At 46.0% G+C, this 22,062-nt stretch overlaps 1 protein-coding gene across 1 annotated transcript in view; it reads right to left on the bottom strand.

Moving 5' to 3' along the window:
• Positions 1-2,533: 2,533 nt before the first annotated feature.
• Positions 2,534-22,062, bottom strand: part of LOC137014805 (receptor-type tyrosine-protein phosphatase eta-like) — a 38,228-nt gene continuing 18,699 nt past the window's right edge. The window contains exons 6-14 of the mRNA XM_067379323.1: positions 14,733-14,978; positions 13,961-14,224; positions 13,377-13,643; positions 12,313-12,561; positions 11,780-12,028; positions 11,328-11,588; positions 5,530-5,778; positions 5,087-5,335; positions 2,534-2,712 (exon numbers count right to left, since the gene is read on the bottom strand). Of these exons, the coding sequence (XP_067235424.1) occupies positions 2,534-2,712; positions 5,087-5,335; positions 5,530-5,778; positions 11,328-11,588; positions 11,780-12,028; positions 12,313-12,561; positions 13,377-13,643; positions 13,961-14,224; positions 14,733-14,978 (2,213 nt within the window). The remainder of the gene's footprint in view (positions 2,713-5,086; positions 5,336-5,529; positions 5,779-11,327; positions 11,589-11,779; positions 12,029-12,312; positions 12,562-13,376; positions 13,644-13,960; positions 14,225-14,732; positions 14,979-22,062) is intronic.

A 22,062-nucleotide genomic window follows, 5' to 3' on the forward strand; every position in this document is an offset into this window, starting at 1 on the left:
CCAAAAAAAGTAAGAAGCAAGTTGTGTCAACAGCTCATGTCCTACCACTCAACGACAACAAATACTGCAGCGCACGTCTGCCGGTCAATGTTAACAAATTGGTTCCCTTTCAAGGGAACTTGCGCTGCGTTAAGCGCTTTGGGAATGCCCCATGCGTGATTGCATCGTGAAGCATGTGTGAAATCAGTCCAATGGCGTGATGGAACGTCATAAAAGGGTGACATCATGACCAGAAAACTATAAAGCACACCTGAACCAAACAGTGTTAGCTTCTGTGTCTTCAGTAAGCACTCTCTGTGAAATCGGCTGTCTTATTTACTGTTGTTGTTTGTCTCTCGCATTATTCAAGCACTATATTTAAGTGAAAGTATGGAGAGTAAGCAGCAATTCAGACCATGTGTTACTCCCTGCCCTTGTTACATCATGGGTGGGGATACACACAAGCTCTGCGCTGTTTGTTTGGGAGCGGAGCATGCCCAGGCAGCCCTCAAGGGGGCCGGTGCTGCAGCAATCCAGTTCTGAGGAATTCGGTACCTCACACACAACCGCATGAGGAGCTAGTGGATGTTGTGACTAGAGCTGTTGAACATAAGATTGTACATAAGCTGGCCAGCAGCAAAACAGAAAGCCGGTCAGTCAAGTCTATTAGACGATCGCTTCCTACCAACACGGTAACAACCTCCACGCCTAGGCTTGCATTTCTTTTCCGACCTCCACATTGAGGTGTCGAGGTCGTGGAATAGACCCGCATCCTATCGGGTCTTCAGCCCTCAAATATCTTATTATAGCAATATCCTAGGGCTGAAAAGGCATGGTTATGTGGGGATGCCTCGGGTGGAAGAGACACTTGCAAGATATCTCTCCCCTGAGTCTACATCCTCCCTCAAAGTCCCAAAGTTACCCACAAAGCCATTAAGTAGATCATCTGCTTTAGTGGATAAAGCGTACTCGGCAGCAGGTCAGGCAGTGTCTTGTTTACATACAATGTCAATTCTTCAAGCGTATCAAGCCGACCTGCTTAAGGACCTTGATGAGGGTGGGGAAGTTGAGCTTCGTAAAGCTACTGATCTGTCTCTCCGGGCTACCAAGGAGACCGGCAAGTCTATTGGGCAGTCTATGGCAGTACCGGTAGCTATGGAGAGGCACCTCTGGCTCAACCTCGCAAACATGAAAGAACAAGATAGATCTTTCCTTTTAGTTGTCCCGCTCATGCCACCTGGCCTCTTCGGCGACTCAGTCAACACAGTCGTCGAGAGGTTTCAGGAAGCTCCTCACACAGGGTGCAACAGAAAGTGAGCATTGCTTCCCGTGCTCCCCCACAGAGAGACTGGGGAGCGGGGTAGCGCTTACAACCAAAGCCTTCCAAGGGTAAGATGGATCTGAGGACTGCCATTATCCAGCGGAAGGCTTCAGGAAAGAAGTCCTGATGCAAGTGGTGTCGGGTTTCTGAGGGCAGTCCCCTCCAGGGCAAGTCAGTTTGCACCTCATTACATGGTGCCCGTCTCCCTTCGGTGCCCTCAGGGGGCTGTTCTGCCAACCCTGCCACCTTGTGTTCTTCAGGGCGCAGCGGTTCTCAGCGAATGCATATCTCAGTGTCCACCCGGCAATGTAGTGGCGCTAGGATGTTCGATCCCTCCAAAGAGGTATAAAAAAGAGGCCAGTTAAATTGCTCCCTGCCGGTTCGCCATTTCAGGGCACTTGGCTGGTCACACATCAAACACCAGAGGTCAGTCTTGAGAGACTGATTCCCTTAGTAGAATTCTGGCAGCATGGAAACTTCTGTCAAATGTATCTCAATGGGTCCTGTACACAGTAGAATTTGGGTACAGAATTCAGTTCGGGTTGTAACCGCCAGGGTTCAACGGGGTACAGGCCATTATCTGAAATACAGACTCTCTTATGAAAAGAAGCTATAGAACAGGTTCCCTCTCCCTGCAGGGAGTCAGGGTTTTACAGCCGGTACTTCATAGTTCCGAAAAAAGATCCAAATCAGGTCCAAGGACTGGTTTATCACGATAGATCTGAAAAACGCATAATTTCATATATCCATCCTTCCTCAACACAGGAAGTTCATGAGGTTCACTTTCAGAGTCAAAGCGTACCAATATCGGGTTCCTCCCTTCGGCCTAGCTTTATCACCCCGCACCTTAACGAAATGTGTGTGTTACGTACTCCATAAACACAAACGAAGCGTAACACAAAGAGTGACACATTTTGACATGTGCCGCCCGGAGTCCCGTCTCCTGCTCCCACAAACACCACAAAGTCTTCAGTTAAGTCAGAGAGGAAGATTGTTTATTTCTTAAACAGGTTTAAAGAGTGGCTTGAAGTCCGTGGGTCGGCCAAAATAACAAACAAAAGATAAAGAGCTACCTATTTTTAAATATCTTCCCTAGAACAAAGATAACAAAAGAAAAACATAGACTTACCTCCCTACTAACAAAATAAACAGGAGAAAAAGAATAACCAAACAAAAAGGGCCTTCCACTAACAAATGGTTTGTCAAGGAAAAGGCAGTTGAACAGTTACCAGCCTATACCGCTAACAATTCATTCTTCACACCAGAATGTAGTTTAAAGGCTAGTCCAGCAGCTTCACGCACACTCGCTGGTTCTACAACAGGAAGCAGGAGAGGGAACCCGTCAAACAGTCTTCCCTCAAGATTTTTATCCAGCAACCGATTCGCGACTCCACCCACACACACAGCTGCACCTGTTCACATACAATTAACAGAGCACAGAGGGAGAGCGAGAAAGAGAGAGAGAACACTTACACAAAACAATGTTACACTTCAGATACGTAACATGTGGATACTCCGTTGCGACTCCAGGACATCCGCGTGTTGAATTACAACACGGGGGGCTCTCTCCTTCACCCCCGCCCAGAGTTGTGGTAACTGTGGGTGTGGGCTCTGAGGGGGCACAGCTTATAGCTTCAGCTACATCTGTACACCTTTCCCATGATTACTCTGCTTCCAGGAGTTTTGGAGAGAGTGTACTGGGACGGGGTCCAGTTGCTGCTAATAGCCCCGGGCCGATTTTGGTTTTCACCCCCGCCCAAAGTTGTGGAAACTGTGGGCATGGCCTCTGAGAGGGAACAGCTCATAGATTCAGGTCTCCCTACCAAGGTAGTGGAGACCATAGTCCAGTCCATATCTCCCTCCACGAGGAGGCTTTACTCCCTGAAGTGGAACGTCTTCTCTTCTTGGTGTAGAGAGCATATGTTAGACCCTGTTAATTGCCCGGTTGGTACAGTTCTGGAGTTCTTTCAAGACAAGTTCTCTTCAGGTTTATCTCCTTCGACACTGAAGGTCTATGTGGCGGCCATTGCGGCTTACTATGTTCCTTTGGAGGGTGCTTCTTTGGGAAGACCCCCATGGGTTATTTGCTTCCTTCGTGGTACGTTAACGCTGAGACCTGCAGCATGTCAGAGAGTTCCAACTTGGAACTTGGAACGATTTGGCCATAGTTTTGTAGGGCCTGTCCACGGCTCCATTTGAGCCCATCGAAGAGGTTCATGAGAAGTTCCTCACTCTTGAGAGTGTTTTCCTCCTCGCCATCTCGTCTCTTAAGAGAATTGGAGACCTCCAAGCCCTTTCGGTCTCTCCCTCTTGCCTGAACTTCATGCCGGTATGGTTAAAGACTTCCTCTTCCCTTGGGAGGGCTACGTTCCCAAGGTCCCCACTAATGTGGTGGGCCCCATTATGCTTACATCCACAGAGCTGCCCTGTGGTGTAAGACGGATGAGTTATTTGTCTGTTTCGGGGCCCCACGTAAGGGTCACCCTGCATTCAAACAAACACTAAGCAAGTGGATAGTCTGTGGATCTTATGAGTCGGCCGGCCAACCATCACCTGTCAAGGTCCGAGCCCACTCTACTCAGATTATGGCTGCCTCTCTGGCATTACTCTCTGGAGTGTCCCTCCAGGAAGTTTGTGATGCACCTCACACCTTTGTTAGGTTTTATAACCTAGACTTGGCCTCGGCCCCAGGGTCACGAGTTCTTGTGTCTTAGTGTGTGCATCCGATTTCACACAGACATGCACTTGGTTTTATGGAGGTGTGGGTATTTCGTTCCCAAAGCGCTTGACACAGCGCAAGTTCCCTTGAAAGGGAACGTCTCAGGTTACGTATGTAACCATGGTTCCCTGAGAGTGAACGAGACGCTGCGTCACGCTGCCATACTCCCATCATGCCTGTGACCGACTTGCAATGACTCCTCAGAAGCTAACACTGTTTGCTTCAGGTGTGCTTTATAGTTTCCTAGTCATGAAGTCACCCTCCTATGACGTTCCGTTACACCATTGGACTGATTTCACGTGCTTCACAACGCAATCACGTAGGGGCTTTCCCAAAGCGCTTGCCGCAGAGTCTCGTTCCCTCTCAGGGAACCATGGTTACATATGTAACCTGAGACATTTTCTTTGCACACTATTTGAAAAGACTCAAATGGAAACAGGCAGATCAAGTGAAAGACTGGATTTTTTTTTCTGCAGTTATTTATTTAGGTTTATTGATCCAAAATGTTTTTAATCATTTTCTTCTATATCTTTTTTTTGTGGTGTTTTGTACATTGTGGCTGTAAAATGTTATGAGGAATCATTTTACGAATGTTTATCCACAATGCATTTCATTTCACTATAAAATAGATAAAAAGGCATTGTCAGTTTCGTCTATCACTTGACAGGCAGTTTTGGTCGCTTTATTGGAAAGTTATTTTTGTGTGATGTGTGTGAAATAAAACAGAAGTGGTCTCAAGGCCTAGGTATACTTAATTTTCCGTGTTTTGCTTGTTTTGTGCACAGCTGAGCATGAAAGCCTTTATATATATATATATACAAGTATAGGCCTACTCCTTTGCCTTTGAGCGTGGAAAGACGCATTTGCATGTGCACACTATATAGTGGACTGCTGTTTTCAAGCGCTCAAGTCACTTGCACATGCGCTGTTGTATGCGGACCACACACCCCTCCCCCCGCACACATATGATTAAAAATCAGTCGACTATAGGCAAGACATAGTCTGATTTGACTATGTAAATCCTTAGTCGGGGACACCCCTACAATAGATTTTTTAGTTTTACATACTTGTATATTGTGAGATGCAAATAGCGTTGCCTTCTGTTGAATTATCTGCTGCCACAGCAGTGATGCAGAATGTGTAATTGACTCCAGCAGTCAGATCAGTGATGTTATGGGAAGTGTTACTAGTTTCCTTTGTTTTGTCACTCCATTTAACTTTAAAGAAAGATCTATTTCCAATTGGATCATTCCATGACAGAAACACAGATAATGTTGTGACTTCAGACACCATGACATTCCCAATCACATCTGGCTCTGTGTTGCGGGAGAAAAAAAGAATTCCAATTAGGAATTCAAATAGCATTTGTAATTACACTAGAGTTAAGAAATTCTGGGATCCTAAGGAGTTACTGTAGCTTTTCTGCTTAAAGCAAATAAATATTTAATGGTTTTTGTAGCTGAACGTTGAGAAGTTTCATTAAGATTAAATATCCAAATAGAGGTCTTACTGGTGTACAGTGAAATCTGAATGGATCTCCCCTCAGTCACATGATCAGCAGAAATTGCAAACACTTTGAATGTGTACTGTGCTCCAGAAATTAGATAATTTATTTGGATAGAAGTGTTCTCAGTAGTCACATTCTTATCTTCATATTCTACACAGTAAGAGGAGCTTTGACCGTTTGGTTTAGTCCAGTTTAGTAAAACAGAGGATGTTGTAATATCATCAACTGTGAGGTTTTTTATAACATCAGGCTCTGCGAGTGAAAAATGAGGAACATTTGGTTATTAAAATTTGCATTGAAAACTTTTCAGGCTATATAGATAGAAAAGGCATTAGCAATGATAAAAATGTTAGTAACCAAACACAAATGAGTGGTGGTGGACATGGGAATAATTCTAGTGCTTTTACAGTTTGCTAGACAAAAAATATTGGTGGGTCAGAAGTCAATGAGTTTAAACATACTATGTAGCAAGCAACAGATTAGGGGTGACCCTGAATAGTTGAAGATTCAGTGCTTCGATAGGAGGAGCTTGATTCGACTACCAATCTCACAGTCGAATTTTCACAGAGGTGTTATGAGATGAGGATCATGCCATTTTGGCTCTATGGGGTTGCTCAATGTCTGATTTCACATAGAACTACTGGTTCCCTTTCGTGGGAACTATCGACGCTGCGTGACAACGCATTGGGAACCTTCTGCGTGATGGCGTCACTGAAGCACTCATGTATCTAACCAATCGCGTAGCGAGACGTCAGAGACGGGTGACGTCACGGACCAGGAAACTATAAAGCACACCCGGATGCAGAGCACGGTATCTTCTGTGTCTTCAGCAAGCACTCTATGTTATCGTGTGTCTTATTTGGTGTTGTTTGTCTTATTTCATAAACAAGTCCCGATATCTTTGTCTGAGGACAAGAGTATCTCACACCAATCCATATATATATATATATATATATATATATATATATATATATATATATATATATATATATATATAAAAAGACACGTATTATGGCGAGAAACAGCAGTTGAATGGGAGTTGAGTAAGCCTGGGCAGCTCTCGAGGGAGCCATCTGTGTGCACTGTAAAAAAAAAAAAAAAAAAAGAAACTCGCTCTCAGAATACTGTGTTCCAGTGTCCCCGCGGATCGCGAAAAAGAAGTCATTCGTGGGGTTCACAAATGGATCTGACAGAGCGGTTAGAGACGGGCGTTGCCTTTTCTCTGCCCTTACCTGCCAGGTTCAGTGCCGTCTCCCAGGTGGAAGCACGCTCTGCGGTTTCTTCCCCGGGTTGAGGCACCGGTATTTCACATGCCAGCTCTAAGGAGGTGGATATTGTGATATCGATCTGAGGACTCGCCACCTCACACACATCGTGTTAGGGAGTGGAGCATGCACGTCAGTTCAAAAACAAAGCAGCTGACGGTTCATTCTTAAAAATGTCCCGGAGTGTAAAAGAAATGAACTAGCGGGATTTTTTATCTCCACTCCTGTTGGCTTTATTCTCGAGGGAATAAAAGTCTAACACGAGGCTTAGATCTCGCGTTTGCCGAGACAGCGCGTGGATTAAGCCTGCAATAAGGAATATATAGCTCGAATCTCGCGTTTGCCGAGGCAGCGCGTAGATTAAGTGTGCAACAAAAAAATATACGGTACGCTCGGATCTTGCGTTTGCCAAGGCTGCGCATAGATTGCGTGCACGTAGTATATATTGTATATAATGTTTATACATAATATATATATATCTGGAGGGAACTGAGTAGACGGGAGTTTCCCTTTCTCTCTTTCCCTATAATACCTTGCAAACTATTACGAGCTATAATTCTCTTTGTATTCTAGTATATTCAGCCTGTCATTTTTGACTGTTTTGGGCTGCATTTAATTTAAGGATTAAATGAAATATTGAATACATTAAATTCTGAGGAATTTAAAGGAAAAGGGTGTCACCACCCTTGCTCCCCCGCAGAAAGCTTGGGGACCGGGACAGGTGACACAGCTGAAGTCCTTGTGAAGTAGGACAGATCTGCGGACTGTTATAACCACCAAGAAGGCTTCAAAGAGGTCCTGACATCTGTGGGCCAGGATCCATGAGGGCAGCCCCCTCCGGAGGGGGTCCTGTGTTAGAATATCTGACACCCGTCCCCCTTTGGCGCCCTCAGGGGGCCGTTATGCTAACCCTGCCACCCAGTGTGCGTCAGGGCACAACGGTCTCCACCGACTCTCCGAGGAGAGCCGGTTATGACTTGATTCGTCTGTTTTCTGCCGGTGCGCCGCTCCAGAACGTTGAATCGAGTGCTCAAAAACACCAGAGGTCAGTCTCGAGAGACTGGTTCCCTTAGTAGATTTTATGGTAGAATGGAAACTTCTACCGAATATATCAAAATGGATGCTGCTCATCAGAGGGTTACAGGGTCTCGCCCGCCCAGATTCAATGGGGTCTTTCCCATAATGGTGACCCCCAAGCAGTCTCTGGTTATGGAACAAGAGGTTATGACACTCTTGCGAAACGGAGCTATAGAAAGGGTTCCTCCTCCCAGCAAGCTGTCAGGCTTCTACAGCCGCTACTTCATTGTTCCAAAGAAGGATGTGTCCTATCATAGATTTACATGTGTTAAATCACTCAATACGAAAGCTCAAATTCAAGATGCTTACACTTAAACAGATTATCCCACAGATCAGGTCCAAGGACTGGTTTGTGGCGATAGACCTGAGAAAGGCATACTTTCAGGTGTCCATCCATCCTTCCCATAGGAAGTTCCTCAGGTTTGCTTTCGGGGGCAAAGCTTACCAATACAGGGTTCTTCCTTTCGGCCTGTTATTATCACCCCGCACATTCACGAAGTGCGTGGATGCAGTGCTGGCTCCACTGAGACTCCAGGGCATCCGCGTACTGAATTACATAGAAAGTGATTCTAGCTCAATCAGAGCAACTAGCAGTTCAGCATCGAGATGCTGCTCTGTACCACATGAAAAGGCTCGGGCTGAGGCTCAATGCCAAAAAAAAAAAAAAAGAGTGTGCTAGTTCCGGCTCAGACTACCACTTATCTAGGTGTAGTTTGGGACTCCACCATGATGCAGGCACATTTGTTTCCTGCTCGTGTGAGTTCCATTCTCGCAGCCGTGAAAGGGGTGAAGTTAGGCCAGTCACTCACTGTAAAACAGTTCCAGAAACTGTTGGGTCTTATGGCAGCTGCGTCCAACGTCATACCTTTTTGGCCTTCTGCACATATGACTCTTACAGTGGTGGCTCAGGGCCAGGGGATTTTCTCCGAGGGGAAATCCTTTTTGCATGATCAAAAGTTGCGCGGCAATGCCTTCGTGCTCTGGCCATGTGGAAAGATCCCTGGTTCCTGTCCCAGGTACCCGTGCTGGGGATTTCTGGTCGTCGTGTAATGCTTACGACAGATGCCTCCCTCACGGGCTGGGGGGCGATCATGAGTGGTCGCTCAGCTCAGGGTCTATGGGAGGTCCTGGAAGGTGTCAGACAAGTTCTTGACACTTAAAACTATCTTTCTCCTGGCCGTCTCTTCTTTGAAGAGAATTGGTGATTTACAAGCGCTGTCAGCAGTTTGCACCTGGTATGGTGAAAGCCTTTCTGCATACCAGGCCGGCACATAAATCGGTTGGAGATGATGGTGGTGTTTCTAGCGTTAAAACACTTTCTCCCAGACCAGAGAGGCCATCACGTGTTGGTCCGCACGGACAACACGGCAGTGGTCTTATATATAAACCATCAGGGGGGTCTGCGGTCTTGCCAACTTTACTACTTGGCCCGTCGGATCCTCCTATGGTCCCTAGAGAAGCTGCTCTCTCTGAAGCCAGCTTTCATCCTGGGGTATAAAGGGAGCAGACGCCCTGTCGAGGCAGGGGCCGAGGCCCGGGGAGTGGAGACTCCACCCAGAAGTGGTGGATCTCCTATGGAAAAATTTCGGTCGAGCGGAAGTCGACCTATTTGCTTTGGGAGAGTCAACCCAGTGACCACTCTGGTACTCCCGAACACATCCAGCACCTCTGGGTCTGGATACCATGGTACAGACGTGGCCGAGGCTACGTCTGTATGCATTTCCCCCGATCACCTTGCTCCCGGGAGTTCTGGAGAAAGTACGCCAGGAAGGGGTCAGCCTCATACTGGTAGCCCCCTTCTGGCCAACCAGAATATGGTTCTCGGACCTAGTGTCCTTACTAGACGGCTCCCCAATGGAGCTTTCCCTTAGACAGGACCTCCTGTCGCAAGCGGGCGGCTCGATAATACATCCCCGCCCAGAACTGTGGAAGCTATGGGCCTAGCCTCTGAGGAGGCCAGGCTCATAGATGCTGGTCTTCCAACTGAGGTTGTGGAGACCATCCTTAACTCCAGAGCTCCCGCCACGAGGAAGCTTTATTCCTATAAACGGAATTTATTTTCTGCTTGGTGCAGACAGAATAATATGGACTCTGTCCACCCTCCTATCAGCATTGTGCTAAGATTTCTCCAAGAAAAATTATCGGAGGGTCTATCGCCTTCAACCTTGAAGGTTTACGTTGCGGCTATCTCAGCCTTTCATGCTTCTCTTGATGGTGGCTTCTCGTGGGTCGAGACCCCCTCGTTACTCGCTTCCTCTGTGGCACACTGAGGTTGAGGCCAGCCTGGGACCTGGCTGTGGTATTACAAGGGTTAGCTGAGGCTCCCTTCGAACCACTCTCACTGTAAAACAGTTTCAGAGACTGTTGGGTCTGATGGCAGCTGCGTCCAACGTGATTACTATTGGCCTTCTGCACATGAGACCCTTACAGTGGTGGCACAGGACCAAGGGGTTTTCCCTGAGGGGAAACCCTTTTCGCATGATCAAAGTCACGCAGCGATGCCTTCGTGCTCGGGTCATGTGGAAAAAGCCTTGATTCCTGTCCCAGGGACCCATGCTGCCGCCACGAGGAAGTTGCATGCCTACAAATGGAATTTGTTTTCTACCTGGTGTAGAAACAATAATACGGACCCTGTCCTTTCTTCTATTAGCTGTGTGCTAAAATTCCTCCAGGAAAAATTCTCGGAGGGCCTATCTCACTCAACCTTGAAGGTTTACATTGCAGCAGTTTCAGCATAACATGCTCCTCTTGAGGGGAATATCTCGGTAGGTCGAGACCCCCTCGTCACATGCTTCCTCCGTGGCACATTGAGGTTGAGGCCTCCAGTGCGCACAAGGGTTCCGGCCTGGGACTTGGCCGTGGTCTTACAGGGGTTAGCTGAGGCTCCCTTTGAACCACTAGAGGAGGTTCCTGAGAGGTTCCTCACTCTTAAAACGATTCTTTTATTGGCTATCACTTCTCTGAAGCGGATAGGAGACTTACAAGCACTTTCTGTTGCTCCTTCTTTTCTTGAATTTGCTCCAGGAATGGTGAAAGCAAATATCATGTTCAGTGTCGATTCAACATGCAGACATGAAAAACAACCTGCGGCAACAGTGTAAAAATAGCTCAAAGTAACTTGGCAACACTGCCTAGGTATACTTAATTTTCCGTGTTCTGCTCCGTCTCATGCACAGTTGAGCGCGCAAGCCTATATATTTACTAGTGTAAGCCTACTCCTTTGGCTTTGAGCATAGAAAGATGCGTTCGTGTGTGCACACTATCTAGTGGACTGATGTTTTCAGGAGCTCAAGTCACTCGCACATGTGCTGTTGTATGCGAACCAGAAACACTCACCCCCGCATAAACATATGAGTCAACTATCAGTCAACTATAGACAAGACTTCATAATTCTGATTCGACTATGTAAATCCTTAGTCGGGGACACCCCTACAACAGATGTTTTATAATTTTACATACTTGTATATTGTGAGATGCAGATAGCGTCGCCTTCTGTTGAATTATCTGCTGCCACAGCAGTGATGCAGAATGTGTAATTGAGTCCAGCAGTCAGATCAGTGATGTGATGGAAAGTGTTACTAGTTTCCTTTGTTTTTTCATTTGTTTTGTCAGTCCATTTAACTTTAAAGAAAGATCTATTTCCAGTCGGTTCATTCCATGACAGAAACACAGATAATGTTGTGACTTCAGACTCTATGAGATTCCCAATCACATTTGGCTCTGTGTTGCAGGAGAAAAAAAGAATTCCAATAAGGAATACAAATAGCATTTGTAATTAGTCTAGAGTTAAGAAAGTCTGTGACCCTAAGGAGTTAATGTACAGTTTTCTGCTTAAAGCAAGTAAATATTCAGTGGTTTTTGTAGCTAAAGGTTGAGAAGTTTCATTAAGTTTAAACATCCAGAGGTCTTACTGGTGTACAGTGAAATCTGAATGGATCTCCCTTCGGTCACATGATCAGCAGCAACTGCAAACACTTTGAATGTGTACTGTGCTCCAGAAATTAGATCATTTATTTGGATAGAAGTGTTCTCAGTAGTCACATTCTTTTCTTCATATTCTACACGGTAACGGGAGCTTTGACCGATTGGTTTAGTCCAGTTTAGTAATACAGAGGATGTTGTAATATCATCAGCTGTGAGGTTCATTATGACATCAGGCTCTGTGAGTGAAAAATTAGGAACATTTGGCGATTACAATTTACATTGAAACTTTTTCAGGCTTTATAGATAGAAAAGGAATCAGCAATGATAAGAATGTTAGGAGGTATCTGGTTTATGAAAAATGTCCTTTTACTAAAAAGAAGGGAGCAAATGAGTGGTGGTGGACATGGGAATAATTCTAGTGCTTTTACAATTTTCTAGACCAAAAATATTGGTGGGTCAGAAGTCAATGAGTTTAAACATACCATGTAGCAAGCAACAGATATTTTATAATTTTACATACTTGTATATTGTGAGATGCAGAGAGCGTTGCCTTCTGTTGAATTATCTGCTGCCACAGCAGTGATGCAGAATGTGTAATTAACTCCAGCAGTCAGATCAGTGATGTTATGGAAAGTGTTACTAGTTTCATGTGTTTTATCAGTCCATTTAACTTTAAAGAAAGATCTATTTCCAATTGGTTCATTCCATGACAGAAACACAGATAATGTTGTGACTTCAGACACTATGAGATTCCCAATCACATTTGGCTCTGTGTTGCAGGAGAAAAAATAATTCCAATTAGAAATACAAATAGCATTTGTAATTAGACTAGAGTTAAGAAAGTCTGGGATCCTAAGGTGTTCAATGTTTTTTGTAGCAGAATGTTGAGAAGTTTCATTAACATCCAAACAATGGTCTTACTGGGTCTCCCCTCAGTCACATGATCAGCTGAAACTGCAATCAGAAATGTGCTCCAGAAATTAGATAATTTATGTGGATGGAAGTGGTCTCAGTAGTCACAATCTTATCTTCATATTTTTTTTTTCTCTAGAGCTGTGATTTGTTCTTCTATGGCCCTGGCCCTCCCTCCCATTACTGCCACCTACAAGCATGAGGACTGCCATTTAAGGTGGTGAGGGGAAAATGTCAAAAATCATGTGTTATTTTATATTCAAAGACTTCTATTTTGATATGTTCTCTTGGTTGTATTTCTGCTTACTGTAGTTTATTTCCTGTTTATCATGGTTAACTTAGTTATTAATCATTCTCAGCTCTTAGTTTAGTTTCTATCCTTTGTGAATTCATACCCTTCCTTTTCATGAGTTGTTTGTCAGATCTTGTTTAACACAATCCATGTTTATGCTGACAGGTTTAACTCTAATGCTGTAGGATTTAGAGTTTGAAATAGGTTGCTTCCTGTATGTCTAAGTTTTGGATTTCATTATTAAAGCTTGCAATTAGATCCACACCTCAAATAATGGAATAATAGACTGACGAGGGGGAAGGCATTTTTCTGATATGTGTCTAAGTCAATTAATATAAACATACTATGTATTAAAAAAACATATTTTATAATTTTCATACTGGTATATTGTGAGATGCAGAAATTTTCGCCTTTTGTTTCTTCTTCATCTGCTGCCACAGCAGTGATGCAAAATGTGTATTTGACTCCAGAAATCAAATCAGTGATGTTATGGAAAGTGTTACTAGTTTTTGTGTAATTTCTGTTTGTTTCATCATCAGTCCATTGAAGTTTAAAGAAAGATCTATTTCCAATCGGTTCATCCCATGTCAAAAACACAGATGATGTTGTGACTTCAGACACTGTTAGATTCCTGATCACATCTGGCTCTGCATGGGAAGAAAAGAGCAATTCACAAATTTTAACAACAACACACAAACAAAGTATAAATACAATTAGGAAGAAATGTGAACTGGTGGGGAAAATTAATAAATGATAGACTGACAAGATGGAAGGCATAATTCTGATATTTAATCTGTATCAGAAGCTTTAGATTGAGATTTATACTAAACAAAAAGAAAAAGAAAAAAAGTAGGAGGCAATATTGGTGGTGGTGGTAGTAGTAGCAGTTCTACTGCTTTTACAATTTACTATTATTTTAAACTTACTATGTAGCAAGCAACAGATAATTTATAATTTTACATACTTGTATATTGTGAGATGCAGAAAGCTTTGCCTTCTGTTGAATTATCTGCTGCCACAGCAGTGATGCAGAATGTGTAATTGACTCCAGGAATCAGATCAGTGATGTTAAATGAAGTGTTACTAGTTTCTGTTGAATTTCCATTTGTTTTCTTATCCATCCAATTAAGTTTAAAGAAAAATCTATTTCCAATGGGTTCATCCCATGTCATTAACACAGATGATGTTGTGATGTTGTTCACTTTGAGATTACTGATCCTATTTGGCTCTGTGTGTAGGAATGAAAGTGGTGAAGATGTAATGATTCAATTATGCTTTGACACAGCATTTGTCTAACCACAATAATTAAGGAATGATCCCCCAAGAAAGTAATACTGTAGCTCTCATTGAATTAAAAATGTAATTTTGATCGCCCTTAAAATGGTTCATACAATTGACATTAAAGGCCAATTTATACTTCTGCATTGAGTGTACGTCTTAGCCTACATTGTAGACTAAACACATAGCCGACACTTTCGTGAGCATTTATACTTCTTCGTTCTGTCTGCGTTCTGCAATTACACTGCTGAAACGCTAGTTGGCGGTAGGGTTTCTATTGTTCCACTGTGTTGAATTTCTTCCCCGCAGTTTTGAGTTTACACTACAGTAACAGTTTTAGCAATAGTTTCAGTAATAGTTCTACTGTATTTAGGAATTGGAATAATTATTCTTGGTTAATAAGTCAGTTGTGCATGATGTGTATGATGCAACAAAAGATATTTTAAAAATGTACATACCAGTATATGTTGAGATGCAGGATGGTTCACTATGTTCAATAACAGCAGTGACACAAAATGTGTACTTAACTCCAGCAGTCAGATAAGTGATGTCATAGGAAGTGCTAGTTGTTGTATTTTCATTTGCATCATCATCAGTCCATGTAATTTTAAAGAAAGTTATATTTTCAATTGGTTCATCCCATCTCAGAAACACAGATGATGTTGTGATGTTAGTCACTTTGAGATTCCTGATCACATCTGGCCCTGTGCATGGAAAAGAGATCAAAATGATAAGTAGTGATGAAAACCAGTTATTCAAAGTACAAAAAAGTACATGATATCCCCAGTTTTCAAAGCAAAATTAAATAAGAGGTTTTAAGGCTTAAGAGGTTTAAGTCTCAGAAGATTCTTTGTTCAAGATACACATTACAAAATGACATTTTTAAATCAAAAGTTTAAAGCTAAGGTAGGCAATGTTTTTCCAGAAATGTTTGAACCAAAATATGTTTGTCTAATTGTTGCATTTGGTCTGAGTACTATGAGACACAAGGTAAATTTACACCCTCTCTCATGATGCAGACCCTGCTCTGGCTGTGCGCTTTCATGTGTTTTGGAGACACTCTGAAGGGTGGGATCTTATGCTTTATGCTATTGCTAGCTTCTCCAAAGCTGGATTAAAAAGATGAAAAAAAAGAAAAACAAAAGTATAAACCTAATGTTACCCTACACGTTGAAAGAACACACATTCACTCATCTAAACAGTATTTATGTTACATTAGTCCCTTTACAGTTACTAGGGGTTTGGGGTGGTATTGACACAAATTTCATGATTCGATTCAATAAGCTTGCAATTCGAATTTGATCTCTATTCAATACCGATTCATTTGGATATATTCATGGATGTATACATCATCCTCTTGGAATTATAAGGTTCTATCTGCATTCTGAGCAGTTTTGAGATATTGAGCTTCAAAGTTTTTGCATATTCCATTCGATTTTATAGATAGAACCTTTTTGTTTTCTAAATAAAAAATCCCAAAAAGTACACATTAAAAAAATCATCACATAATGTCAATAAGTTGCCACAGAATAAGCATATGTGAATAACTCAATTTTGACAAAAATGTCAGCTAGATTCTTATAGTTCCAAGGGGAACATTGGGGACATTTTTTCTCAAGATAAAAAATAATTTCTCTCAAGATAAAAAAAAATCTCTCAAATAGTGTTGTAAACTATACTTTGTCAAACATTCCCATTAAAGGTTAAAATTAACAACTTTTAATACATAACGTTAGTTTGTTTTAATACGAACTATGTATTAAAAGTTGTTGATTTTAACCTGGGGATGGTATTGAAATGGGATGGTATTGGTATTGGTATCCCATGACTCACTGAGTTGAGCCAGTTTAGGAAGGAAATAAATATGTTACAAAAAGATTGATTGGCCATGCAGCCTTCTTCAGTAGTACCAAGTAGCTGCTCGGACGAGTTTCATGTACATCCGGCCAGTTGTTATCTCAGAATAAACCCTGCCAGGGTGATCAGAGGAGGGGTCTTGCATCAGCCTGAAGGGGTTTATTGGCTCGATGTACATTATGCCGCTTATTACATGGCTACTTGCCACATAAGTAAATAATTAGACGTAAAATATTGATCTGAGTCGATCTGACTCGGAAAATTACAACTAGACAGAAACAGACATTTAAGATACAGTACAGTCATACCACATATTACACGGCATTTCATCACATAAATAATGATTGGGGATAAAACATATAGATATGCGATTGGTCCGTGTCATACCTGTGTGTTGTCTTAATCCATTACAGTGAACTAAACAATAGAGGATACGATAAGGTAACCAGATTTCGGAAATGGAAACCGGGGACATTTCCTATTTGAGTGGTCAAAATTTCACCGAAATCTCATTTGTTATTTCAAAAATATCTTCAAATTCCCATGATAGTACAAATGATAGTACAAAAAATAATAAAATTTGATATAGAGTTATTTTTATAGTTATAATAATGATTTTATAATGTTAACCATTGATTAATTCTCTAGCCATCTAGTGGTTGTAGTTAAAAATTCATGTTATTTTAATTATAATTTAATTAAAGGTGCCATAGAATTTAAAATTGAATTTACCTTGGCATAGTTGAATAACAAGAGTTCAGTACATGGAACATTGGGAACATGAGCTGGCATATGCAAAAATTGGGGGCGTACATATTAATGATCCCGACTGTTACATAACAGTCTGTGTTATGTTGAGATTCACCTGTTCTTCTGAGGTCTTTTAAACAAATGAGATTTATATAAGGAGAAAGCAATGGTGTTTGAGACTCACTGTATGTAATTTCCATGTACTGGACTCTTGTTATTCAACTGTGCCAAGGTAAATTCAATTTTAAATTCTATGGCACCTTTAATTAAATTAAAATAACATGAATTTTTAACTACAGTCACTAGATGGCTAGAGAATTAATCAATGGTTAACATTATAAAATCATTATTATAACTATAAAAATAACTCTATATCAAATTTTATTATTTTTTGTACTATCATTTGTACTATCATGGGTATTTGAAGATATTTTTGAAAAATACAATTAATTACAAGGCTGTAGAGAACAGTGCACTATTGCAGACTTATATACTGAGGTTTTAATTACATTATTTTAATATAGTCAGTCGTGAATTACAGTGGGCCGGTTTAAGGCACGAAACTCCAGGGCTGAAAATGAGTCCCAATCCGGCCCTGATCTGACAACTTTATTTAGGTTTCAAAATGTATAAATGTTGTGTTAACTTGTAAAGATTATCTTGATAGACAAAACGTGAGTGATAACCCTTTGTTGACCGAAAATGCATGCAGATCCCCTACCCTCTTCAGGGAAGCCAATGCAACCAGAAGAACCGTCTTAAGAGACATTAGTTTCAGGTCGACTGATTGCAAAGGCTCAAAGGGATGACCCCGGAGAGCTGTGAGAACCAGGGTCAGATCCCAAGAGGGTACGGAGGAAGGGCGAGGAGGATTCAGTCTCCTGGCCCCCCTCAGGAACCTGACGATCAGATCGTGTTTCCCCAGGGACTTACCCTCAACTGCGTGGTGATGTGCGGCAATAGCGGCAACATACACCTTGAGGGTGGAGGGAGACAGCCTTCGCTCCAACCCATCTTGCAGGAAGGAAATCACGGATCCGACCGAACATGACAGGGGGTCCTCTCGGCGAGAGGCACACCATTCGACGAACAGGTTCCACTTCAACGCATAGAGACTCCTAGTGGAAGGAGCTCTAGCGGAAGTGATGGTGTCTACGACCGCTTGCGGGAGATCACTCAGAACCTCCGCATCCCGTCCAGGGACCACACGTGGAGGTTCCATAGATCGGGATGCGGGTGCCACAGGGTGCCCCGTCTCTGAGTCAGGAGGTCCTTCCTCAGAGGAATCGGCCAGGGAGGGGCTGTCGCGAGGAGAATGAGGTCTGAGAACCAGGTCCGAGTGGGCCAGTACAGAGCCACTAACAGAACCTGCTCCCCGTCCTCCCTGACCTTGCACAGGAGTTGTGCGAGAAGGCTCACTGGGGGAAACGCATATTTGCGCAGACCCGGGGGCCAGCTGTGTGCCAGGGCATCCGTGCCGAGCGTGCCGCCGGTCAGGGAATAAAACCACTGGCAGTGGGCAGTTTCTGGGGAGGCAAACAGGTCTACCTGGGCCTCGCCGAAATGCTGCCAAATCAGCTGGACCGCCTGTGGGTGGAGCCGCCACTCGCCCGCAAGTGGAGGCTGCCGTGACAGCTCGTCGGCTGCACGGTTGAGCACACCTGGGACATGAGTGGCCCGAAGGGACCTCAGATACTTCTGACTCCACAACAAGAGATGGCGGGCGAGTTGCGACATGCGACGGGAGCGTAGACCACCTTGACGGTTGATGTACGCAATGGCCGCAGTGCTGTCTGAGCGGACTAGAACGTGCTTGCCTGACAACAGCTTCTTGAAGCGGGCCAGCGCAAGACATACCGCTAGCAACTCGAGGCAATTGATATGCCAATGCAGCTGAGGCCCCGTCCAAAGACCTGCCACTGCATGCCCGTTGTACGTGGCCCCCCATCCCGTGGCAGAGGCATCGGTGGAGACCACAGCATGCCTGGACACTTGTTCGAGGGGTACTCCGGCCCGCAGGAACGAAGGGTCCGACCACCGGACAAGGGTGCGACGGCAGCTCGGTGTCACGGGGACACGGAGCGTGCCGCACTGCCGCGCCCATCTCGGGACCCGGCCGCGGACCCAGTGTTGAAGCGGTCTCATATGAAGCAATCCGAGCGGCGTGACCGTGGCTGCAGATGCCATATGCCCCAGGAGCCTCTGAAAATCTTTCAGTGGAGCCGCTGTCCTGCGCTTGAGCGAGCTGCGCGCGCCTCGGTGAGACGCGCAGTCTGTGCGACCGAGTCTAGCTCGAGACCGAGATAAGAGATCCTCTGCCCGGGGGCGAGTTTGCTCTTGTCCCAGTTGACCCGAAGACCCAACCGGCTGAGGTGAGCTAAAACCATGTCCCTGTGTTCGCACAACTGCTCTCGCGAGCTGGCCAGGATCAGCCAGTCGTCGAGATAGTTGAGAACACGAACGCCCTGTTCCTTGAGGGGAACAATGGCCACCTCCGCAACCTTCGTAAAGACGCGGGGTGACAGGGCCAGCCCGAAGGGTAGGACTTTGTACTGATATGCCCGACCCTCGAACGCAAACCGGAGGAAGGGTCTGTGTCGAGGCAGAATCGAGACATGAAAGTACGCATCCTTCAGGTCTATTGCTGCAAACCAATCCCGGGGACGGACGCATTCGAAAATACGCTTCTGCGTGAGCATCTTGAACGGCATCCTGTGAAGATACCGGTTCAGGACGCGCAGATCCAGGATTGGCCGTAGCCCACGCCCTTTTTCGGTACAATGAAGTAGGGGCTGTAGAACCCCGACTTCATATCGGCTGGAGGGACCGGCTCGATTGCATCCTTCGCCAGTAGGACAGCAATCTCCGCCCGGAGAACAGGTGCACTGTCCAACGACACTTGAGTGAAGTGGACACCCCTGAAAACCGGGGGACGCCGGGCGAACTGAATCGCATAGCCGAGTATGATGGTGCGAATGAGCCAGCGGGACGGGCTGGGAAGCGTGATCCACGCCTCCAGACTCCGAGACAGCGGAGACACAGACGCACCGGGGGTGGGGCAGCAAGGCAGAGAGGGACCCGACTCGGACGGCATGGGAGTGGCCCGGAGTGAGGTCGGACTCTGCGAGGCAGCAGTGCGAATGGGAGACGGCGCACGGGACGCGGTCTGCGCCATCACACTGCCGCCTACTGGCGGAATGGGAGGGGGTTGCGAGTGGCGAGGCGGGGCCTGGCACACTGGCAAACATGCCCTCTTGTGACCTGGAGTTTGAGGAAACTGCTATTTTTGTGGCAAAGTGGGTACCGCTGGACGCCGGAGAGCCAGCGGCGGTAAATGGACAGACGCCACAAAATCCCCCCGGCCCTCCTCCGGGGGTGGGAGAGCAGATGGAATACTCTCCCAAAGGGCAGGAACCTTCCGCTCCAGGTCGCCCGTCTCAAGGCCGAGTTTTCCCCGACCGCTTGCCACCTGGCTTGGCAGAGACGGGCTGGGCACCACGTCCGCGACCGGCACCCTGCTGTTTGGCTGGTGTAGGCTGCTGCTTTGCCGACTTAGCAGGGGCGGAGGAAGACGCAGGCGGGCGCCCTCGGCGACGAGCGGGCTGAGGCTGAGCCACGGGCGGCTGGGTGGAGGCAGCAGCGGACCGCCGTGGCATGACATGTCTGATAGCCTCAGCCTGCTTTTGTGCAGCGGAGAACTGTTGGGCACAGCTCTCCACCGCGTCGCCGAAAAGGCCGACCGGAGACATGGGGGAATCCAGGAACCGATGTTTGTCGGTCTCCCTCATGTCTGCCAAGGTCAGCCAGAGGACTACCAGAGTAGACATCGCCTGGCCAACAGAACGCGCTGTCACCTTCGTTGCCCGGAGGGCAAGGTCAGTGGCAGCGCGCAGCACCCCAAGCAGCTGTTGGTCAGGACCTTCCTGGGGCATCTGCGACAGCGCTTTTGCCTGATAGACCTGCAAAAGGGCCATCGCGTGAAGGGCAGAGGCAGCCTGCCCACAGGCACTGTAAGCTTTCTCAGTCAGACCGGCTGAGAATTTACAGGCCCGGGACGGGAGACGCGGCTCACCGCGCCAGCCAGCGGCCATTGGACACAACTGCATCGCAACAGACCGCTCGACTGGCGGGATCCTCGCTTATCCCCTGGCTTCCCCGCCGTCCAGGGAGGTGAAGGCGGACGAGGGACCAGGCCCTGTACGAGCCCTATACGGAGCTTGCCAAGACCTGGTCACCTCATCGTGTACTTCCGGGAAGAAAGGCATTGGGGCGATGGGTTTGACCAGCGCGACCCTCCCAAAAGTACCAATCGTCCAACCGAGATGGGCCGGGACAGGGTGGAGGGTTCCACTCAAGCCCGACGCACAAGGCGGCCCGGGAGAGCACAGCCGTGAGCTCGGGATCCGACTCGGGCAACGCTACCGTCCCGGGCGGCAGCGCATCCGAATCTTCCTCCCCCGAGGACTCAGGCTCACCTTCTGATGCAGCGATCGACATCCGATCCGCCGCCGGCGCACCAAAGGTAACGGCTGGACAGTCCGTAGAGGGCCCAGCGGAAACCAACGGTGGCACGATGGGTTGCGGTGCTGATGAGGGGGCAGGGGCCCGAGGAGCGTTTCCGCTCTGCGGGGAAGCCCTGACCGTAATCCTCGGGTCACCCTTCCTATACACCGCCGAACCGTCATTCCGGCCCGGGCCGGAAAAAACGGTCGAACGGGGCACAGGGGAGGGGACCCCCGCTTCCTGAGACTTCAGGAAGGAGAGTCTCGACCTCAGCACCGCTATAGTCATGTTCCCACAATGGGAACATGAACCATCCACAAAAGCTGCTTCAGCGTGCAGAATGCCCAAACACGAGATGCAACGATTGTGCCCATCAGCAGGGACCAGGGAACGACCGCACCCATTAACGCACAGACGAAATGACATACTGTCAGGGTTCGTCTGTAAAGCTCTTTTAGAAGGGGAAAACAGTCAACTAGCTCATGCCGAAGCACACAGGGAGTGACGCGATGTGCCAGGTACACCACTCCCTGGACACACCGAGGAACCGGCCCAAATCGCAACACACACTTCACTCTAGGCGTGTGCTGTGAAAACAGCAGTTGAGAGCTATAGCTCGGATCCTCGGGAGCTCGCGACCTCGCTGTAGCACCGTTACACCGGCACACACGGCTTGCT

This window comes from Chanodichthys erythropterus, chromosome 24 (assembly GCF_024489055.1).
Source record: "Chanodichthys erythropterus isolate Z2021 chromosome 24, ASM2448905v1, whole genome shotgun sequence".
Taxonomy (NCBI): Eukaryota; Metazoa; Chordata; class Actinopteri; order Cypriniformes; family Xenocyprididae; genus Chanodichthys; species Chanodichthys erythropterus.